Source organism: Aristolochia californica, unplaced genomic scaffold, assembly GCF_029961685.1.
Source record: "Aristolochia californica isolate CCGP_79_NKW_82.1479 unplaced genomic scaffold, dmAriCali1.0.hap1 SCAF_2, whole genome shotgun sequence".
Taxonomy (NCBI): Eukaryota; Viridiplantae; Streptophyta; class Magnoliopsida; order Piperales; family Aristolochiaceae; genus Aristolochia; species Aristolochia californica.
The window spans coordinates 49505777-49528664 of NW_027181881.1; the positions used below are offsets into that span (position 1 = coordinate 49505777).

At 37.4% G+C, this 22888-nt stretch overlaps 2 protein-coding genes and 1 pseudogene across 3 annotated transcripts; 2 read left to right on the forward strand and 1 right to left on the reverse strand.

The window, feature by feature from the left end:
* The first annotated feature begins 126 nt into the window (after window positions 1-126).
* On the forward strand, window positions 127-11204 carry LOC137957337 (histone deacetylase 9-like; annotated as a pseudogene).
* Window positions 9766-19437, forward strand: LOC137957336 (neutral/alkaline invertase 3, chloroplastic-like). The gene is made up of 8 exons (XM_068805091.1): window positions 9766-10851; window positions 11646-11952; window positions 12348-13137; window positions 13982-14147; window positions 14375-14586; window positions 17876-18369; window positions 18444-18492; window positions 18959-19437. Exons 3-8 carry the CDS (start codon window positions 12460-12462, stop codon window positions 19280-19282), a joined length of 1923 nt encoding a protein of 640 aa, XP_068661192.1. The 5' UTR covers window positions 9766-10851; window positions 11646-11952; window positions 12348-12459; the 3' UTR covers window positions 19283-19437.
* Window positions 19438-19798: 361 nt separating this feature from the next.
* LOC137957360 (uncharacterized) lies at window positions 19799-22737 on the reverse strand. Of its 2 annotated transcripts, none has more exons than XM_068805125.1 (6): window positions 22482-22737; window positions 22290-22381; window positions 21320-21455; window positions 21086-21153; window positions 20845-20931; window positions 19799-20083 (listed from the first exon to the last, which is right to left on the reverse strand). In XM_068805125.1, exons 1-6 carry the CDS (start codon window positions 22735-22737, stop codon window positions 20003-20005), a joined length of 720 nt encoding a protein of 239 aa, XP_068661226.1. In that variant the 3' UTR covers window positions 19799-20002. The 2 variants fall into 2 exon arrangements, with proteins under 2 accessions (XP_068661226.1, XP_068661225.1); XM_068805124.1 differs by having other exon boundaries at window positions 22290-22402.
* Between the last annotated feature and the right edge of the window lie 151 nt (window positions 22738-22888).

Sequence of the window (22888 nt, forward strand, 5' to 3'; positions counted from 1 at the left end):
ATATAATAGTGTAGGGCCATTCCCCTACCAGTGACCACAAGAAGAAAAGGGTGGGGGCCCTCCCCCTCTTTTAGTTTTCTTTCATGGCGGAGGGATTTCTCACCATCTTCGTCATCGTATAAACAAAATGGGGAGGAGTCGACCCCTTTCTCTCTCCATTTTATAAAAATAAAGGACGAGGTTAGAGGGGCATCGACCTTCTCCTCTCAGATGTGATGCCAATAGGGAGGAGTTGTTCCCCTCGCAGATGTGATGACAAAGAGGGTTCGAGCAGCTTCAATGAGGCAAGTTGTGCGAGCTGTACTCACCTCTTACCGATTTGCATTCACAATCGCCTACTTCTATGATGATATTTTCTCTATTTTTGTCCTCTATGCATCTGAATTTTGAACGCGGTTTTTGCATATAATGAGTTATCACATGCAGAAAGTGGAGAGGAATTTGCTTCTCTTTGAGAATTCACTTCCTCATTTTTATGCCTAAGGGAGATATATGTTGTTGGTTGCAAAATATTTTCTTCCATGTAGCGATTTATTCTTTTACACTGTATACAAGCCTTTTTCAGTCTGTTAACATGGCCTTTTGCTTAATCTTTTCAGCAGCCACACAAAGCATATCCTATGGAGCTGGCACACTTTCATTCTGCAGATTATGTAGAGTTCTCGCACCGGATTACTCCTGATACACAGAATTTATTTACAAATGTATGTGCTGGTACTTGGTCTTTCTTTTGTGGTACATTAGTTTTCATTATGGTGACCTTTTTGGCCCATTTCACCATGGTGCTTGACCTTAAAGTTATGCTTACTTGTGTTGCCGATGTGTGAGAATTATTGAATAAGAGTGATTGAGAGAGAAGAGAGAAAGGGGAAGGGAGTAGCAGCAAGAGGGAAAGATCTCTTGTGATTAGGGTTCTGATCGACTCTTAATCTCTTTTATAGCTTAAAAACATATACAAGGACAATAATGCTCCTACTCACTTAAACTCACTTAAACCATTATAACTCCTACACTACACCTTCTAATTACATGAAACTTGAGCTCCTTATCAAAAAAAAAAAAAAAAAACTTGAGCTACATAAACTATCAAACATACTGAATAAGATAAGATTATTCCTAGGAGGTGCAGACAGTGAGAAATTACCAAACTACCCTTTTACAGTATTTTCCAACATGATACCTTCTTTTCCCTCATGGATCTTGGTTTGCTCTTTTATTCCTGCCGCTATGATGGATTAAGTGGTGCTGCTCTTGCTTACTGTGGGTTCATTAGTTGTTTTGATTGGAAAACATAAAGAAGCAACTCTGTGAAGCCTTATGCAATAGAGCTTTGCTAGTTATATGTAGACAGTGAAGCAATAAGATACATCCAGGTGAACACATTTTGACAAGGTTATGGCAAGTTTAATTTTGATAGCATTCCTGGAGTTTTACTTGTTTCTTTCTGCATGAAATACAGATTTGAACTGACATGCCTCGTGCAAGTTTTATTTATTGTTACCTTCTGTTTACTTCACAGGAGCGTTCTGTACTTTGACTTTCCACTTAAGTTGTTTCTAGTTTATGTCCAGTTCTGGAATTTTAGAATTAACCTTAGGATTTTGATCATTCCTACTCTTTCAGGTGTCTGTCCTTTTATGTTTGCTTGCCACCTATTCACAGAATTTTCTTTGCTTTATCTCCTTAATATTTGCCTTGCTTCTTGATTGAGGTGGAGAAGTAACCCGATTATCTTCTTACTGCTACTTGTTTGGAATAAAATGGCACTTAGCCTTGATAGTCATTTTCAATTATTCATGTACTTTGAGCTTCATTAAAGTCCACTGAAATCAATATGGCAGAATTGACCAGACGGTTTTTCCCTTGCTGAAATTTAAAAATCCAATTCTGCTCGTTGATGAAACATTGTAACCCAGCTCGTGGAATTAATCTTCAGGAGACTTTTCTTGCAATAATTTTCTTTTCACTTCTGTTGCTTTTCTTGGAGCTTCATGTATTTACTGTCACCGATTTTTATTTTCTTTCCGCAGATATTATTGGTGACAATTGTCCTGTGTTTGAAAATTTGTTTGAGTTTTGTCACATTTATGCCGGTGGGACAATAGGTAGAACACTAACATGTTTCTGAGCTTTTCTTGTAGTTTAGCTTTTCCTGAAACCATCTAATATTGCAGAAACAGCACGGAGATTAAACAATCAGCTTTGTGACTTTGCCATCAATGGGGCCGGTGGGCTGCATCATGCAAAAAAATGTGTACTATCAGGTTTTTGTTATATAAATGATTTAGTACTGGGAATTTTAGAGCTTCTAAAGTATCATACTCTAGTTATTTGCATTGACATATGTTTTTTCTGTTTGAAAATGTTCATTGACATATGTTAGAATAGAAGTAGTTAATTTAATTTATTACTCAAGAAGATTTCTAAGGGTAGACCAATGTAATTTCTTTCATTAGTTAGGGTATTTCCTCCATAGAGCCTTGAGGGTATTATGGTCTATATGTATTTTGACTCCCTTTATGTCTTAATGTGAAACCTAGAGATGGTATCCTGCCCTAATCCTTGTCGGCATGCTTTTGTGAACCTCGTTCTTCTTCCTTTCTTTCTCAATCTTTTTTCTTATTTTCCCTATCTTCTCTTCTCTTTACTTTTGCATCTAATAAGACTCAAAAAAGCTTAGATGTGCATCATGGGGATGGATTTGAAGAAGCCTTCTACAACAATGATAGGTAATAGAAATCGCTGATGTTAGATTGTTTATTTAATAATTTTGTTAAAGAATAAATATGGAAGAGAAGAGCCTTGTGTGACTCTCATGGAAAAGAGTCTCATGGGAAGAAGCTGCAGTTAAGGAGAAATTTTAGATTATCTGACTTCTACTTTGTTAAAATTGTTTAATTGTTGTAGGACTTATCTTTCAAGAGTTGTACTTGAGGTGTAACTGGGATATGGGTAGTTAACTTAGATTCTATGTATCCTCTCTATTATAAATAGTGACCTAGTGTACTCAATTGACATTGATCAATAAATAATTTATCTCCAGAAACTCAATATGGTGTTAGAGCAGGCTCTGTGAACTGCTTCAGTCAACCCACAGAGGCAATGCTTTTCTTTTCTTATCTATCATCTCTATTAGTTTAGTTTAGTTTTCTTTTCTTTTCTTATTTTTCCCAGCAACCATTTTTCCCTTGGTGTTTGCACCTTCATATAACACTTTCCATTTTGCAAATTATATATTTTTGAAAAAGACATGTGAGTTCAGTTTCCAACACAAAAATAATTTTTTTAATGGGAGCTTTCTACAAAAAGATATCAACATCTAAAGCAGCAATGGTCAAACAAGAAATGATTTGTGTTGTAGCAGAAACTTCATTTTTCAAGACATTTTATACCATAATGAATAAGAATTTATATAGGAAATTATATCTAAAAAAAAAAGCTCTATGAGTCAATTTTCTATTCTAAGAAACATTCTTTCAATCTAATTTTTACTGAGAGATATCAACATCGAAAGGCCCGAAGGTCATGTTGGAAGGATGTTGTTTGCAGAGATCTGAATTTTAAGCTCTTTCCTCAAGATAAGTCTATGTGTTTCAATTTTGGTTTCTTTTCCTCTGAGTACATAAATTTTAGGCTTCAAAGTTTTTTTTTAAAAAATTGCATGCTTCCTAAATTTACAAGCATGCATACCATAGTCCTTGTTGGTCCTTATTTACGAGATCTTGGTCAAATTTGACTGAATTATTCTTGGCCTATGTTAATAGTTCTTGTCTAGCATGTTGCCTCAACTTAAAGTTTTTCAATGTTTGATTATATGTTTTGCCAGTTCTTCGCTGGGCAATCCCGGGATTGCAGGCTTTGGGGGAGTTATCTCAGACCCCTCTGGAAACCAGCGTTTCTCGTATGCTGGCCCGTTAGGCATTGCTAACTCCATGTCGGCTCAACTCCAAGGCCTTCTTAATGGGCTTCGCGTTTTCAGAGATAATGTTAGTGGCCCTTTGCATATTGAAAGAGACTCAAAGGTGGTAATTGGTTGGTGCAAGTATGCTTCCTCTGCCTTGTGGCGCCATTGGGACTCTTGTAGGGAGATTCTTGAAATTGCTTTTCAAGTTTTTTGTATTTGGTCTCACATTCCGAATTCTGCTAATTCGACAACAGATTTGCTTGCCAGGACAGGAGCAAACCTTCAATCTCTTGTTGTTATGGATTTGCTCCTATCCCCTTTGTGATTTTCTCTGTTAATATATACATCTTTTTCAAAAAAAAAAAAAAAAAAAAGATTATATGTTTTACCTATCTCCCATCACATCTTATATGGTGATGTTGACACTCTATTATTTGCTAAAGATCAAACTCTTTTTTTTTTATTAAACTCTTTTTCTTATTTGATTGGGTTAGTATTCATCTTTGGTTCGAACTTTGTCTTGAGAATTTGTCTTATGTTTTGGAAGTTGAATGTGTCAATCCCTTTGATTTAAGTTCCTTGAGTTGATATTTTCATTTTATATGGGTGGCTTTATTATGTTCTCAGCGATTCATTTGTTACCCTTTGATATGAGTAAGCTTTTCTCACCTAAAAGGTGTTTAGGAGGTTGCAAGTGGCACCCCGGCCTATTCAATTTATTTTCGGAGGCCTAGTGTTGGTTTTGATTTTATATGTCACCCATCTTCTTTTTTACCCAATTTTTTCGGTTCTATCTGTTGGAAGATGGGCCCAAGCCCACACGACCAAGGCCCACACATCCAAGAGATGTGGAAGATGGGCTCAAGGCCAACATATCAAGGAGAAGGCCCACATGCCCACATAGTGATGACAAGATGGTAAATAAAGAGTCATCTCACAGAGATGGCATTGATGTAATTAGGTTAAGTTTCAGAGGCATAATTGTAATATTGTAGTTTCATTAATCTATAAATTGAGCTTCAGGGGAAGGGTTAGGACCTCTTCATCCTCCTGTTTTCTCCCAATATGCCATCTGTCCATTTCTTCATGAGCTAAATCTATGGAGTCCTGAAAATCAACATTGTATCAGAGCATTAATTTTCATAACTCACAGGTATGGTTTTCATTCTGATACTATGTTGATTTTCAGGACTCCATGGATTTAGCTCATGAAGAAAAAGAGAGACGACATATTGGGAGAAAACAGGAGGATGAAGAGGTAGGAGTAATAAATGTCAATTAAGGGGGTAATGGGTAATTACCCGAAAGATAATATTTAGGGGCAACCATGTGCTTTCTTCTTCATCAAAATAATCAATGCTTGACAACAATCAACAACTGAGAAGTCTTTCAATAATAATGTCTCAGCCAAAGAGACACAATAGCAGTAGTTAAAATGGGCCTAGGCCCAATAACACGTACCAAATAATGAAAATCCAAGGACCCATAAAATAATCCGATGCGAGTCTGTGCACCAAATAATATGCTAACCAAAGAATAAGCTGCCAATACTTCAAAATAATAATCCAGTCGGAGATAGGGAACCGAGTCGTGTCGAGTTGAGTCAAATAGTAGACCAATATAGCCAAGTCGTGGAAGAAATATGTATAGAACTCAGCACCTGGACCCATATAACTGAGGCAGAAAACAAGTGGCCGAGTTAGGTTGACCCAGACCCAAGTTGGTCCGAGTTGACTTGGTAAGGAACAGAACCGGTAAATGATCCTCAGGTCTCTGGTTCGTTGGTTTAACCCGAGCGGAACAGGCTAACTCAAGCAGTAACTCGGAACAATGACTCAGCTCATTGGATTAAATCAGGTGTCCTAACTCAGGAAAAATTTAAATTGGCAACAATCATCTTCTTCCCCAAACCTCTTGCTTCCAAATAGAGCGGGATAGTAGAGCAGAGAAGGATCGTCATGGCCGTTTTCCTCAGAATGAGAAGTTGTCGTCTTTGGAAATGGCAACGGCGCTGGCGCAATGAATAACAGCGGAAAGACAGCTATGCAGAGAATTGGGAGTTTCCGAAAATAGCAACTCAGCAACTGATCGGCAGAGATCTTTTTTCCGAAGATAGTTGCGTCGGACCGATTCGATCCAACAAGAGTTTCCGAAACCAGCGTCTACTTCTTCCCCACGGCGCTGGAGATCAGTCATCTTCCAGAAACGACAACCAAGTTGGTGCTTGGGAAGCTTGGCGATGATACGGTCAAAGGAAACTTTCAGGCTGGATTAGAGGAGATGAGCCAGTGATGGAATTTCCGAAATCTGCTGTAGAAGGAAGGAAAGTGACCTGCTGGAAATATAACCAGCTGTAGCAGAGTAAATCAATCAGTAAGTCGACTATCAGATAACTCGGCAAAAATAGAACCTCGGCAGAATGGAATGTCAGAGGAGTTTTCGGAAAAAAATAACAGCAAAGAGAAGAGAGTCTTCTAGATTAACAACAACACAGAACCTTTTGAAGATAGCCAGCAGATATTCGACACCCAACATGAAGATATGCCAGCAAAGAACAGTGAGATTGACATTGTCAATCAGAGAAAAAATAGCAACGAACAGTCTTGAAGTTATTTGCAGAAGGAAATATCAGAGGTCAGCCAAGAAGCTCCGGAATGAAGATGCTAGCCAGGTAATATGAATTAATATGGTTATCAAATACGATCTTCCCTCCAGAAATAATGTTGGAGATAGAGATGCCAACCTCCAGTGTTTAACGGAAACTTCCTTTGTTAATGGAGCAACAGAATCGGCAACAGCAGTCGTTTTGGTGACGGGGAAGGCTGAGTTTTCTAGAACAGAGGCTTGTGACGCAGCACGGACCGCGGAAGTGGTTGGCAACAGCAAGGCACAATACCTCCTTGAGCTTCAAAACCTGCAGATACACTGGAGATTTCTGCAGCGATGTCACCGGGTTGAGATGGCTGAGTTAGGCTGACTTAGACCGAGTTGGCTCCATTAAACCCGCTGAACAGCAAACAGAATGGTCTGTTTCAATGCTTGTGAAAGCTATTAAAGACAGTCAATAAGCTTCACATGCAGAGCGCTGCATATCACTAAATTTTGCAGGAGAGATTGGATTGGGGCTTGATGGTGGTACTGGGCACAAAAAAATCTCCAAGAAAAGGGAGGATGAAACTCCTGCTTCAAGTCAAACATGGAGGACCATGACTGCTTGTTCACTCTCCAGGGAAATCTCTTCTTCCAAAAAAACGTAATAAGTGGTGGCAATTACCAGCCAGAGAAACCAAAATAGAAATATGAGCAAAAGAAAGGAAAAAAAATTGGTTTATGAAATCCTGAAAATCAGTACTTTGATACCATGTTGTTTTCAGGACTTCATGGATTTAGCTCATGAAGAAAAGGAGAGACGACATATTGGGAGAAAACAGGAGAATGAAATGGTTATGGACTTATGTCCTAACCCTTCCCCTAAAGCTCAATTTATAGATTAATGAAACTATAATATTACAATTATGCGCTTGGAACTTAACCTAATTACATCAATGCCATCTCTATGAGATAACTCTTTATTTACCATCCTACCATCACTATGTGGGCTTGTGTGCCTTCTCCTTGTTATGTGGGCCTTGAGCCCATCTTCCACATCTATTGGATGTGTGGGCCTTCCTTGGTCTTATGGGTTTGAACTCATCTTCTAACACACTTGGATGTGTGGGCCTTCCTTGGTCGTGTGAGCTTGGGCCCATCTTCCAACACTATCATACAGGTAGGGTTTTCTAAGAATCATTGTCTTCATTTATTTTCTTATCTATCTGTTTTGGAGGTGGTTTATTATTTGGAGGGAGATGCATGTGTTTTCTTCTTCCGTGTGCTTTTCCTCCCTAGCTTGAGGGGAGAAGTACATGAATATGATGGTGTTGGCTGAAAATTATTTTGAACCATGGGTGCTATTGTTGACCAAACAATTAATATTCCAAGTAAAGGGGAGGACAAAAGATGAAGAATTTGCATTGATGGAGAATTTTTTCAATAAAAGATGATTGAAGACCAATTATTTTTTTCTTTGCAAGCTGAAGTTACAGGGGGAGTGTTGAAAAATAAATATAAAAGAGTCTTACATGACTTTCATAGAAAGAAGTCTCATGGGAAGAAGTTGCCGACAAAGATAAATTCTTGTATTATTAGACTTCTATTTTGTTAAAGTTATTTAATTGTTGTAGGACTTATTTTTTAAGAGTTATACATTGGGTGTAACTGAGATTTAAGTAGTTTAATTTAACTCATATTCTATGTATTATCTCTATTATAAATAGAGATACAATGTGCTCAATTTACATCAATAAATGCATTATTTTTCTTTCTTTAGAAATTCAAAAAATCTGAAATGAATGGTTGAAATTAAAATGCTAAGTTTTATCTTTACATGGTGATGATCATGAGTTTTCACAAGTATGGAGATGTTTTTTCCTGGGACAGGTAACCTGCTTCATGGATCATCATGTTGGAAAGTTAATATTTTCTCTTGCAAGCAATACTCAGATTTTTATTTATTGTATTTAATGGTGGTTAAGTCCACACTATTCAATATTTCTGATTGAATGAAACTGGCTTGATGAAGTTTTTTTGGGTTTTTAAGGAAATAGGAGAAAGGGAAAGAAAATATTATGCCATAAATGTTCCCCTCAAGGATGGGATATGTGATGCCAGTTTTACTCGACTTTTCAAAACTGTAAGTTATTATTTACTTTTTGCAAATCGAGTGTTTTTCTCAGGCAGCCCTTGAGATTTTTTTGTTTATGTTGATGGTATTAGAGTTACCCTTACAGTATTCTATCCTGTGTAGATAATTGCGAAGGTTGTTGAGACATATCTTCTAGGTGTCATTGTTCTCGAATGAGGGGCTGGTTCCCTTGCTGGGGACCGTTTGGGCTGCTTCAATCTCTCCATTGATGGTATCAGTCTTCCTCAATTGAATATTTCCTTCAAATTATTGTTTTTTGTAAGTTTGTTATGGGTATCTGCTAATGTTGCTGTTGTTTCTAACAGTTCATACAAAATTTGTGAAGAAATTTAATTTGCCTCTATTGGTGAGTTTACAATCCCCATCAGAATATACCCTCCAGATTTGATTGACTAGGATATTAATACAAGGTAAAAATGTCTGAGGGGTGGCCTGTTAATCTGTTGCTGCATAGTTTGCACAATTGGAAGTCCAACACGATCGGATATGAAGCAATATTACCAACTCAGCCACCCTAAAATGTTGTGTGTTACATATTAACCAGTTCAGCAAAACCTGATATTTCAAGTCTCTGTTGTGGCAAACCATGGTGGCAAGGATGTCCAAATCAACGGTCTGAACTAGTTGAGCTTGTTTCTTGTTTTCAGATAGTCTTTCCATGAACATTAACAAGTAGAATTGTCTTCTTAGGTAACGGAGGTGGTGGTTCCACAAAAGAAAGTATTGCCGGTTGCTGGATTGTTGAAACTGGAGTTCTTTTGGACACAACTTCCAGATGGTATGTCAATTATTGAGGTTTCACAGTTCTTTTCATCTGGAGGTTCTCTTGGTTGAACTGGGATTTTAACTCACCACTTGGCTGCTTCTGCTTGCTCTAAATTAATTGAGTAAATATTTTTGCAACTAAATGATCTATTCCTTGCAAAATGGATTGTCGCATGAGTGGGGTAGTATATAAATTTTTTAAGTGAACATGGTTACTGCAAATCTAGCAGATTTGTGGGTTGATACATAGACTGCGGGCAAGTGTTGTCAGTCATTCCTTGACTGATGAGTATTTAAGGCTTTCTTGTGGCTGATGCTATGACGTGTGCCCTTGTGAACTATGAATCAGTACTGAAAAGAAAGATAACCCTTGGACTGAGGGATAGTTTCTCTTTTGCAGTAATTACAACATAATATTTCCTAGTCTCACCTTATCTTTCATATCATTCTTGATGTTGATGTGTTCTTACTGGTAGATTCTTTTAATGCAAAAAACTTATTCCGACTTATAAATGATTAAAAGCTTGCGCTATTTGTCCATTCTTGGTACTTTGAAAAGATTCAGTATTCAAAATGTCAGTTTTGCCAGTTATCTAATCTCACCCTCATTGTAGTGATATGATATTTGGTCAGACTCTTGATGTGGATGAAAGTATTATTAGCAATCAGCCAATCTGGCACCTGAGCTCGAGCCTTGAGCCAAGCTTGTTAGTCAGAATGAGCCAAGATCAAGCCTTGCTTAGCTTGGCTCAATGGCTCATGAGCAAGCTTGATATAATGCCATTATATAAGGGTCTGTTTGGAAATCCGCAGAAAAGGGTCTGTTTGGAATCCACAGAAAAGAAAAGAAAAGAGAGAGAAAGGTATTTTCTGTTGTTTGACAGCAGATAATAATTGAGAGAAAAGAAAATAAAAGAAAAATATCTTATTGCATGTAATGTATATATATGTAGGCATTCACATATATACTTTGTTTACATTGAAATCGAGGATGCTGTAACTTCGTTCTGTAATGGGACATTTTTTTTTCTGTTAAAACAAGTGTTTGTTGAATACTCCTAATTTCCTATTATCCTGTGCTGCATTTTCTCCCTCTTACCTTCAATCCTGAAGTGGTGGTATTCCTCCAATTTAAATGTTTTTTGACAATTTCAGAACATTGAATTTCAGTTTATTTCTCTTTCTCGCCGGAATTCCAGATAACGAGTACGTAAAATACTTTGCCCCTGAATACTCCTTGAAGATTAAGATTGGAAATACTATGCTGCTATCCATCTTTCTCCTTAGCAGGAAAAAGGGTAGAGTGCCGAATGACAAGTAGAGACCACTATCTGTTCAACTGATAAACACCATCTCTGTTACTTGTTGCAGGTTCCTCCTGATTTTTACAGCCTAGATTTTGATGAAGATGAGGTTAATCCTGATGAAGGCGTCGATAGTAAGTTTCAGATGTTTCACTCCATTTCTTTTGAAAGCTCCTGAGCTAATATAGATTCTGAAATTTTACGAAATTTGGATTGTGCAAATCCAACGGGATGATGAATATATGATGGGGACACAATGAAACGATCACAGCATGGATGATGGTGCTCTATAAAATTTTCGGATATCTGTGAGCCATCATTTTTCTTGAAATTATCTGATATATGGTTTTAGTTCCTATTATCTGGATTCTGGTGACGAGATCTGTCGTGTACTTATTAAATAATAGTTTGTGATTGAGAGCTTATCCATGTATGTTTGGATAATTTGGTGGCCAATTGTAATTGAAATATTTTGCAAGGTAAATATTGGCAGCCTGATGTTTCAACACTTCTTATCCAATCTTTCGTTTTCTTTCTTTAAGCTCGGGCAGCACGTGAGCTGTTTCAACTCCAACCGTCTTTGATAAAGGTTTTCTTGTTTTGTTTTGTATTATCTTTCACTGAAAAATGGTAATTTTAATAAGCAAAAATAGGCTCCAAAAATTAATCCCGATGTTTCGAGCAAATTTAAATCTTAATCAAACTATTCAAGCTTTGGGAACTTTTTTGCTGACTTTGAACTCTGCCTTGAATCGAGTTTAGACTATGGTGAGGCAATTTTATTACTTAAAGATACTTGATTTTTCTTACGTATACTGAGTTAATAGTTTCATTATCATCAATATTTTTAATGATTTTAGAGACTGTTTTTTTACATCATCGTCTTGAAAAGTAGGAACGTGCGTCGATCAAATGTGTTTTCCTTCAGATTTCGTTGATTGCGAGCGGCGGGCGGCGTTCATGTCTGTGACGTCCACTCTTCCCGCACTTGGGCTTGATCGCGATTGGCAGGACAACCGGAACCTATCTGATTACCGCAAGAGCGAGTGCACTGAGTAACGCGTGGGCCATTGTAACGCGTCCAAAGTCCAAACTAAACTTCAACGTCGTTCGATCGAACCCAACGAGGATCTTCATTCTGGCCGCGAGAGGGTCAAACGATAAAAGGGCACTAGACAATTCTGAAAATGAATACGGAAGGTTAGAACTCAGATGGTTCCGGGAACTTCTCCAAGGTTCGTCTCTGTGTAATACTAAATGAATCTTGAGGGGTTTGTCTGCAATCGTTGGTTTCTGTGTCTGCAGTTCTGCTTCGATCAAGTTTGTTTGGACTTTACGGTGCTTTCCATCGTCATTCCATTTGATTTTGTTGTTTTTTCTGACTCACTATCGTTACGTATAAGGAATCTGCCCAACTATCTGTTAGTTCGTTGCGGAATCTGTTAATTTATGGTCGCCTCACCATATTCCCTTTTTTATATTTATTACTAAATTTCTGTGTTTCGCTCGTGTCGTGAGAGCTTGTGAAGCCTCTTTTCATCTTCCAATGAACTGTGTTTCTGTTTGTGAAATTGGTGATTTTTGTATGAAAGGAAAGATATCATGTGTATTGATCAATTTTCTGATGTAGAAACTGGATCATTTTCCGTATTCGCTCGGTTCCTCCGAAGGTATTGGAAGTGAATGCCGACAGCGGTTTGACTGAAACATAACGAGTTGCAAAGAGCTACAGTGCATTGAATATGAGCTTGTCGGATGCAGTTTTGCAAGTTCTCTCCGGTAGCGGACCATGCCAGTTCTGCCCTAGTGTGTGGTCAAGTTGTTCAAATGGGAAATTTCCTTTGAAGTCCTCTCTTAGATGTTGGAAGAGAAGAGATTCATGGCACACTCAACCTGTAAAATCTTCAAGAATTCCCCTGAAGTGCGTGAGCATATATGGAACCTATCTGGGCCGTGGCATCTATCATGCAACTCCAAAGCCAAATCTGCAGTGTTGCCAATGTCAACGGATTGACAGCATAGATGAGACAGTAACTGAGGATGGAAATGGTGCGTTGCTCAAAAACACCAAGAACTACAGCCCAATTAATGGTGTGGTGAATTCACCAAATGATCTTGCTATTGAGGATATTCAAGAACTGGAGCATGAAAAGGCTCCGTTATCCAATGGTGCCAGAACCTCAGGTCAAAATGGTAAAATATCTGTTGAGGAGGAAGCCTGGAATCTTTTACGTGAATCTGTGGTTCACTATTGCGGAAGTCCTATAGGGACAATTGCCGCGAAGGACCCATCAAACACCAATGTACTGAACTATGATCAGGTCTTTATTCGGGATTTCATACCCTCAGGGATTGCTTTCCTTCTGAAAGGGGAGTATGATATTGTGCGGAATTTCATCCTTCACACACTTCAGTTGCAGGTAATTTAGTTTCTTGAAAGTTGATTAAGTGTTAGGATATTGCCTCTGATGTTATTCAAGTCACCTTACATAGGACTTGAGTTTTAGGCTATTTATAAAAGAGGACATATGTTTGGGCTATGATTCGTCAATTCTGTTGTCAAAGAGGGTTCCTTTTAGATTTGCCCTAATGGGGTTACAAAATGGTTCCAGAGATGTGAAGTATATTTATTTGAAGATAATGAAAATCATCATCATTTTATTTCAAATCCTGCATCTAGGTAGATAAGAAGTTATACGGGCAAATAGATATACTTTTTCTTTTTCTTAAAAAATAAATATACTTATTTGCTTCCTTTTTGTGGAATTCTTTTTTTTTTTTGAAAAGTTACGTATTTGTTACTCTGATTCATCTATTTACAATTGCAGCATACACTTGGCTGCTACTTATATTGATGATATCAATATTATTAAAACAGTCATTATGAAAGACCTTAATCTGTCCTCATTAGATATAATCAGATGGTTACAGACAATTACTGACACTTTTCTCTTCCATTTGAGTGGGATCAACTTTACTCAGACTTTATGCAACTGACATGAAAAAATAGTTATCATCAAGTTTGTTGATTCTTGTTTAATTTTTGCTAGCTTGTCAGTCTGCTCATCCATTTTTCTTTAAGTTCTTTAAAGAAAAAATCAAGATAATCTCCTAGTAACTAGTATTAGTAAGTCTAGTACTACAGGCCTTATGGTTGTCCATGTAAGTATAGTTTCTACTAAATTACCTTAGAAGTGGTCATTGAGAAGTAATGGTCAATTTCCCTTAGAAGTGGTCATTGAGAATTAATGGTCAATTTTTCAGAGCTGGGAGAAAACAATGGATTGTCATAGCCCCGGTCAGGGTCTTATGCCTGCTAGTTTTAAGGTTCGCACTGTTCCCCTTGATGGTGATGATTCAGCAACTGAAGAAATTTTGGATCCTGATTTTGGAGAGGCAGCAATTGGTCGGGTGGCACCTGTTGATTCAGGTGAGTAGGTTGAGCCTAAAGCTGAATCTCTTTTAGAATAGTTTGCATAATTGAAATTGTTTATCCTGTGTTTTTCTGGTGGGGTCCTTGTTTGGTCCCAGGAAAAAGGATGTTTTCAGCACGTCAAAGCTGAAGCCCACTAAATCACTAGCTAGTAAAATTGGTAATATGGAACCACATGCTGTTTGGATTTTCAAGTAAAATTTGCTGTGTGTTTCTTATTTCAGGTTTATGGTGGATTATTCTGCTGAGAGCCTATGGGAAATGCTCCGGGGATCTATCAGTGCAGGAGAGAGTTGATGTGCAGACTGGCATAAAAATGATTCTAAAGCTTTGTCTTGCTGATGGTTTTGACATGTTCCCAACGCTATTGGTAACTGATGGTTCATGTATGATCGATCGTCGTATGGGGATTCATGGACACCCTCTAGAAATTCAGGTACCATGAAGATTTCTGTACGTGCTGGCTTTTGGTTTGACCATGTTGAATTTATGAAAAAGAGAAAAACTTCACTAATTTGTTGTAATCTGAGTACATGAGCCCCTATTTATAATAGAAGAAAGTAGTTGAGCCCAATTACAATTAAACTACCCTTGTCCTAATTAGACCCAAAATCTAACACTTAAAGCTAAGTCCTAGTATAATTAAACAACCGAACATAAATAGAAGACTAACATAATTATAACACCTTTTAACTGAAATTCTTCTGTGAGACCTCCTTCCATAATAATTTTGGCTCTGTAAGACTTTTTATTGTGAGAGCTATGTAAAACTCTTCTATATCTACTCTTAAGTACTCCCCCTTAAGCTGGAGTTTATAACTTCAATTTGCAATCAAAAAAATTCTTAGTCTTCAATTTTCTTTTGCTGAAAAAAAACTCTTTGCAAATGCAATTATTCATAGATGCAAAAACTTCATCTTTTGTGTTCCCCCTTTCTTGAAAATTTTGCCACATAAAAATTACCATAACATGTGGAATAAAATACCTCTTTTTTGTATTTCTTCTTCTACTTCTCCTCAAGCTCGAAGGTATTGGTGTAATCCTAGCTTGAAACAAAAAAAATAATTGTATTTATTATCTCCTGCATCAAAGTGTCTCAAGGATAAAAACTCAATCTGATAGACTCTCAAAAAATAAGATAGGTGATGTATGTATAAAAAAGTTTGAAACCAACCTCATAGGATTTCAAACAAAAGTAGTGATAATAATCACTAAAAAGGATAACGCCTGTCACTCAAAGGACGACGATAAAAACCCACTTAAGGGTACTCATAAAAAAATCTCAATGGACTTAAAACATCCACATGTATATAAAAAGAGAAAACAAGTGAAGCAACACACAAGAGGTTGTTCCAAAGGGGTATGCGAGAGTAAAAAAAGGATGGTAGGAGAAAGGTAACCGATAAAAAGGGGTATGTGGGGAATGTAATGAAGGAAAAATAACAACCTTAATAATAAGAAAGAGACTATAATGATAGAAAAAATAACTTAACAAATTTGACCAAGTATGACCTCAAGATAATTTTATGAGGGTGGGGAAAAAATTTCAGAGTTGATGATGCAGAAGATATACAACCAAGTAACAAAAAACACAAAACTTGAGAACAACATTGACTATGGAAACTCTGATAATTGCATAACTTACAAGTTTTTGTTTACAAATTGATCAGGGGAAAGTTTCTAATCAAATACTCAACGAATTCCTATCTAGAATACTTTCCAAATTTTATAGAATCAAAACAGAAATTTTCCAATGATAGACTTTTCTGAATTAGCAACACTTTCCTAAATTAACTTTTCTAAAGATAAGAGATTCCAGGGATCAAAGAGGCTTCAAAATAAAATAGTGTTGAAGTCAGACCAAAACTCTCTGATTAGAACACAAGTTTGGCTTAAAAACTCGGATTTTAGGAGAAAAGTAAACTCCATTTACGTCAATGCTTGGAAAGATAATATGAGAGAAAATATGAAAAAAAAAAAATCGGCAAAATTGACCCTTGGTACTTCTGATATCAATATCTCCCAAACTATAACTTAGAATTACAAACAGTTTGTTACTCAAGAAATTAAACTCTAAGATTTAATTTGATACCTAATTTGACACAAAAAAATTTGTTCTTGAATCTTTTATAACCTCTTGATTCTCTTCATTTTGTACCTTGACCCTTGCCAAGTCCAATACGATTATCTCCTTAAACATAGATCAGATTGACATGAAATTTTATCCTTCTGAAATTAGATTTCAATCAATTTCATCCAAGTATAATTTCTCTTCATAAAATTTACTTATTTCTTATTTGGCCAGCATGACCATTGATTCTTCTGAGATCGCTATCTCCCTCTAAAAAACTCAGATTGAGAATTGGTTGAATTGGTAAAAAAATAGACTTACAGATCTTTCTTTTGATATATATTCTCTATATAAAGTCTCTATATAAAGTTGCATTCTTTATGGCATAAAATGGGTTGAAAGGTGAAGTTTTTTGCTGTTGCTCGAACCTCTTTTGTTATCTGACCTTTGCTGCTTTAAATATCGATTTCTCTTTGCAAAAAACTCTGATTGCCAAAATATTTTTTGCATTGGAAAATAGACTCGAAGATCTTTTCGTCAATATATAATTTGCAATATGAAAAGCTCAGCATGGAGGTGCAAACGCCATGAAAACAATGGGTATTAGCACTAAAAAGAAAAAAAAAAAAGATAGAATGCGAACCTAAACTACTAGAGATGATAGATTAAAAAAGGATCACATTATCTCTATGGGTCGACCAAGTGAACTCACATAACCTGCTCTGGTACTATGTTGAATTTCTGGAAAAGGGAAAAACTTTACTAACTTATTGTAATCTGAGTACATGAGCCTAGAGTCCAATTACAATTAAACTACCCTTGTCCTAATTACACCCAAAATCTAACATTTAAAGATAACTTTTAGCATAATTAAACAACTGAACATAAATAGAAGATTAACATAACTAAAATACCTTTTAACTAAAACTCTTCTGTGAGACCTCCTTCCATAATAATTCTGGCTCTATAAGACTTCTTATTGTGAAAATTCTGTAAGACTCGTCCATATCTACTCTTCAACAAGCCATATGATTGATATATGTTAATGGCTTATACTCTGAATAACTTAAAGTCAAGATGATGGAAATTTTTTAAAAAAGAAAAGAAAAAAGAACCATTCTTATTCAACATATAACATTATATATAGGAAATTACTTGAGACATGACAGTCAAGGATTTTTTTTATTGTTTTATTGTTATAGCCGTACTCTTTGGCTCAACCTTCTTGACGATGCACGTGTGGTCTACTTGATACCTGGGACTGGAAGTTCTTTTGTTCATATTATTATTCTGGTTTTGTTACTAAAAATGTGCATGTTTAACAAGACCAGATCTCCTGCAGAACAAGTGTAATGATGTTCCTGAAAAAGTACTGATTAAGCAGTGCTGAGTTACCGACACGGTATAGTTATTCATTTCCATGCTAACATGGTTTGCTACCTTTTGCCACAAGTATTGATATTTTTCAATTTTTGGTCTGGTCAAGAGTACTTCTTCATGTCAAACATATTACCTTCTCTGTCAGAATAGTTGTGGTCACCACAGGTGACCCAAATATGATGTTTTCACTTTGCTGTTATTTGGTTTCATCTTCTTTGAACAAAAAAATTGACTAGTCACTCCAGCGTACTCTGAATATTTTATGCAATTGCAGGCACTCTTTTATTCAGCACTTCTTTGTGCCCGGGAGATGCTTGCTCCAGAAGATGGATCTGATGACCTCATACGTGCACTAAAAAATCGTCTAGTTGCATTATCATTTCATATGAGGGAATATTATTGGGTTGACATGAGAAAACTCAATGAGATTTACCGCTACAAAACAGAGGAGTATTCTTATGACGCAGTTAACAAGTTCAACATTTATCCGGACCAAATTCCTTCATGGCTAGTTGAATGGATGCCGGACAGAGGAGGCTATTTGATTGGAAATTTGCAGCCTGCCCACATGGACTTTCGCTTCTTTTCTCTTGGGAACCTCTGGTCTATCGCGTCCAGTCTAGCGACAAGGGACCAATCCCATGCAATATTGGATCTGGTTGAGGCTAAGTGGGATGATTTGGTGGCTGGCATGCCATTCAAAATATGCTATCCTGCCCTAGAAGGTCAAGAATGGAGAATTATCACAGGAAGTGACCCAAAGAACACGTAAATCCTCTACTTCTTGTGGAAGTATGACCCTGCTCTTTTTGATCAGTATCTAACCTCAGTTTTTGATGCAGGCCTTGGTCATATCACAATGGAGGTGCATGGCCTACTTTGCTCTGGCAGGTTAGCATTTCCGTTTTAGATGCTTCTAATAACATTAGATGAGCACGCTAAGGTGTCCTCAGGATCTGATAAATTTCTAGGTCGAGAAAGTAATGGTGTCTTGTTTGATGCTTGTGGCCTGCCTTATTGCAATCAATGCATGTTTGAGATGATCTACCTTGGTATTTAGATGTTGAAAATACAATCGAAGGTTACAAAGAGTTGATTGAATGAAATTGTTGATCTCACTGAACAGCCAATTTATCCAAGTTCTTTTAAAGTAGATCCAGGAATGGGATCCTTACATCCATGCTGTTGGGTCCTCACTATCACACTATGAGAAGTACACGCAAATGAATGACAGGGCATACAAAATGACTAGTTCCTTAATACCACTCTGAGAAAGTTACAAGTACTAAAATACTATAATATGACGAGGTGTATATCAAATGATTTGTAAGATGATATGAACTTATTTATTTTGCAGTTAACAGTTGCATGCATAAAGATGAATAGGCCAGATATAGCTGCAAGAGCTGTTGAGGTAGCAGAAAGGCGGATATCAGCTGAGAAGTGGCCAGAGTACTATGACACCAAGTGTGCCCGTTTCATCGGGAAACAAGCTCAACTGTACCAAACTTGGTCTATTGCTGGTTTCCTGGTGGCAAAGCTCCTCCTTCGTAACCCAGATGCAGCCAAGATTCTCATGAATGACGAAGATGCAGAGCTAGTCAACGCGTTCTATTGCATGATTGATGCAAATCCGAGGAGAAAGCGTAGTCGAAAAGCACAAAAGAGCTATATCGTATGATGTAACCTTCACTGTATATAATCATTTAATAGTAAAATTAGCATGGAAAGGCTGGACGGTTGCTGAGTCTATTGATGCTTTACCATTTGTAAAGAACAATGCTGTATCGTATTTGTTATACCTTGATGGGCAAGTTTGATTTACTTTTTTTCGCATCTTCAGATCCTAATCTCTAGGAGAGGTGGCCTGTTTTATCAAATTCTACATATTAGGTGCCGTATCATATAGTATTTGATCTTCATGTGATCGTCATCGTTTAAAATCAGCAAGCCCGCAATGGCAGTCCACCGGGATTCTGGTCCCTATATAGAATAATTAAAGACTCTTTACTAAAAGCTGGTAGGAAGCTAGATTAAACCTACCGGATAGAGCATTCTTTTGATGAATTGGCTGCATAAGAAGAAGGTGGTGGAGAACTGAACAGAACTCATTAGGCAGCACGTAAATGCTTGATAGGAAAACATAGAACAGCACTAAACAAAAAAGAACGAAAGAGAGAAGGAAGAAATACCCATCGATTAATAACGGTCGGCAACTGACTATTCTTCCCCATTCGGCACATACGAGCAATATCTAAGAAGAATGTTAATTACAATCGCAAACTCATTAAGAAGAGAAGTTGCAGTATCTGAATGCTATCCAACCTAGCTTTATTATTATTTTCTTTTTTATGATGAGGCATCTGGTGGAATCCTTGAATTTTTTTGTACTTTGTACACCCTACGAACTGGAAATGTGATCATTCTCGGAGACGATGCTGTTGAATAATGAGCCACAAGCATCTTCAAGAATGTCTAACACCTGCAAGAAAAAAAGGCTTTCTTAAGCATCATTCACCCAAAATTTAAATACTACTTCCACTTCAGAACTAATTGCTTTTCGTAATCCTCACAAGAGAGGAATCAGACAACTCCCAATTCCATCCATACCCCATTTTGCTCTGCCCTTGATTCTGTCACTTGGTGATCCTCGTTCAAGTTAAGAAGAAGAAAAAAAAAAAAAACACAAAGCGCAGCTAAGCACTACAACTCGAAGAGTTCAATCTACACACATCAGAATGAAAATCTAGTATAATCAAGCATGAGAACGTAACTATTCTAGTGTGAAATAGAGTTTGAAGGTTTTATTACTCTTAACGAAGTGATTATATTGCTTCCCAATGTGTGTTAGGAGGCATGCACTATTTGATGTCATTGGGCTATTTATTAAATGGAGAAGTACCCCAGAACAAATTAGCACAATTTGGACCACTCCATTGTTACATACAACTAAATCAAGTTGTCATAGTTGGATTCATCTATAAATTGGTGCATGTTATCCTCTGAAAATCCACAAAATAGATGGATAATAAAGCTAGAATCTGATCCGAGTTCACTTCATCATACCGTTGATCAATGAATGGCCCAAAGTGCATCATTTGTTTATGTGCTGCTCCAAAAAGACATCGACTAAAGAAAATAATTAGCAGATTACTTGCAGTTAGAGTTTATCTATTTTTTCTACCTGTATTTTCCAGTTTCATGTTTTAGTAGCTATCACCTGCTATAACTAATGCCATTTACCTGTTCAAACCCTCGAGGACCTCCATAATAAGGATCTGGCACTTCAGTTTCGTCGTGTTTCTTACAGTAGGAGCACATTAACTTCACCTGCATCACATAAACCTTGATGTATGAACCAGAAACACAACAGTTTGACTGATGACATTTAACCGGAGAAATATTGTGCTTTCTATCTATGTTTGTGCTCATGCTGTACAAAATGCAGTTATTTCACTTTGCAAGGAAGAGAAACCAAATATACCTTTTTATAGGCATCCGCAGGGAGAGATGCCTTGTCTTTCCAACGACTATAAGCATCTAATATGTGAGCTGCATGAAAACAACAAACAGTAGCAGCAGTCAGCGGTTAAATTAATACATATAGCTACAGCTCACATTAGTTTTAAGGGAAGACAACTTAGAAACTCAAGCAAATCCAAGGAAAAATCTCCCCAATCAAAACAAAAATACCCTCCCATTTAAGAGTAACCGGTACCTCTGTTCTGATTGTCCATTGCTAATATTAGATCAAAATCAATAAAATCTGATGGTTTAATAGGTCTAGAAATGGATGTTATCTCAATCGCCCGCTTTTTTGCCGCAGCTCTCATCCGTGAGTCTGCTGGGTTACCCTTATAAAAGAGGAAGCACATGTCAGTAGCTTGAAAATAGGATTCAAATTTGAACTGTCAAAATCCCATGATATGCATGAAGCTTATGCTATTCACATATCTCCACAATTTGAATTAAGAATCAGACTCGAATTTAAAGAAGGTACTCAGACAATCCAGAGAACTATTGGATCTTCAGTGAGCTCAAAAGAATTTCTTTGTGTCAGCTGAACAAGCATTGCTCCGTCAAATAGGTACCCTTTTAGAAACTCGGCAATTGTGCTGCTTCAACATACATATGACTTAATAATTCTACCAATAAGTGGTAGCGCCATTCTGGCTTGAGCCTTTGGCTCAACGGTCATTACTAATCTCAGATTAAGATATTATGAGGATCTTGTATTATGGTGGAAGCCTATCTTATGAACTAAATTCTGACTGGCTCTTACCTAAAACTTCGCATGACGAGACAATTCTAACCCACTAATCGAGATCCAAAAGGTTTGAAAAGAAACGGTCATCCACATCAAGATCCCTTGCGAGAACTAGGACAGTTTTTGAGCGATATAGTTCCAAGAATGAGCACCAGTCGGTGTTCTATAATGAGCACACCAGGTCGGAATTGCAGGCTTTCTACATCAGTAGACTTTAAGGGGAGGCAATTTTGGCCTGGACAGTAGAACCAATAGGATTCAATCTATATTTTGGTTGGGTCAACCTGGGCGCGAGTAACATGAAGCTCAATTTATCTTATTCTTGCCAAGTCAAAACGTTTTTGCTGTGGGAAGACAAGGCGATTCTGCATTCTGTTGGGAGTAAAACTTGAAATGACTAGAACATTGCTCAGTTCCATACCTCGTGATAATCAATCGTCCCCGCGGAATCTATCATGAACTTGGATTCCATTCCTTTCTCGCGCACTATCCCTCTGAACACACCCTCAGCAGCTGGGCTCCGACAAATATTACCTGAGAAGATAAAACGCGAAGGTTCTCCAAAATCCCAGAAGAAGACAAATTTTCAGGAAAATCTCAAAAGTGTACTTACCAAGACAGACAAAGAGCACAGAGAAGGGCTTCGCCGGAGATGAGGTTGTCGAAGCCATGGATGCCGCTACTTGTAAGTTCCTGTTGATTGAACAAGGAGTCCTGATACTCGACTTTAAGAAGGTAGAGACGGCAAGAGGATGCAGTAATACGTGCGGCTTTGGAACAGCAACGGTTTTCAGAAAAGGAAGGGATGGAAATCGTTGGCAAAACTGTAAATTTGCCATGGGCAGTTTACAGCGCATAACAGTTTCCATTGGTTCCTGCGCTCGAGTCCGAGTCTTTTCGGTCTGTAGCCGTTGAAGAATTGGCGAGAAAATGGAAAGGCCGGTTTTGCCGTTACCAGGACACAAAAGGGAGGTTACAAGTGAGACCCTTCCGAGTCGAGAGGAGCAGAACAAGGAAAGT

What these genes read in the sequence shown, in the direction of transcription:
- LOC137957336 (XM_068805091.1), top strand. Translation starts at nt 12,460, where the DNA reads ATGAGCTTGTCGGATGCAGTTTTGCAAGTTCTCTCCGGTAGCGGACCA. An exon ending in GGTGGCACCTGTTGATTCAG is followed by an intron (nt 14,148 to 14,374) that starts GTGAGTAGGTTG and finishes TTCTTATTTCAG; the next exon opens with GTTTATGGTGGATTATTCTG. An exon ending in GACACCCTCTAGAAATTCAG is followed by an intron (nt 14,587 to 17,875) that starts GTACCATGAAGA and finishes ATGCAATTGCAG; the next exon opens with GCACTCTTTTATTCAGCACT.
- LOC137957360 (XM_068805124.1), bottom strand. Translation starts at nt 22,737, where the DNA reads ATGGAAACTGTTATGCGCTGTAAACTGCCCATGGCAAATTTACAGTTT. An exon ending in TGTGCTCTTTGTCTGTCTTG is followed by an intron (nt 22,403 to 22,481) that starts GTAAGTACACTT and finishes TTATCTTCTCAG; the next exon opens with GTAATATTTGTCGGAGCCCA. An exon ending in AATGGACAATCAGAACAGAG is followed by an intron (nt 21,154 to 21,319) that starts GTACCGGTTACT and finishes GTTTTCATGCAG; the next exon opens with CTCACATATTAGATGCTTAT.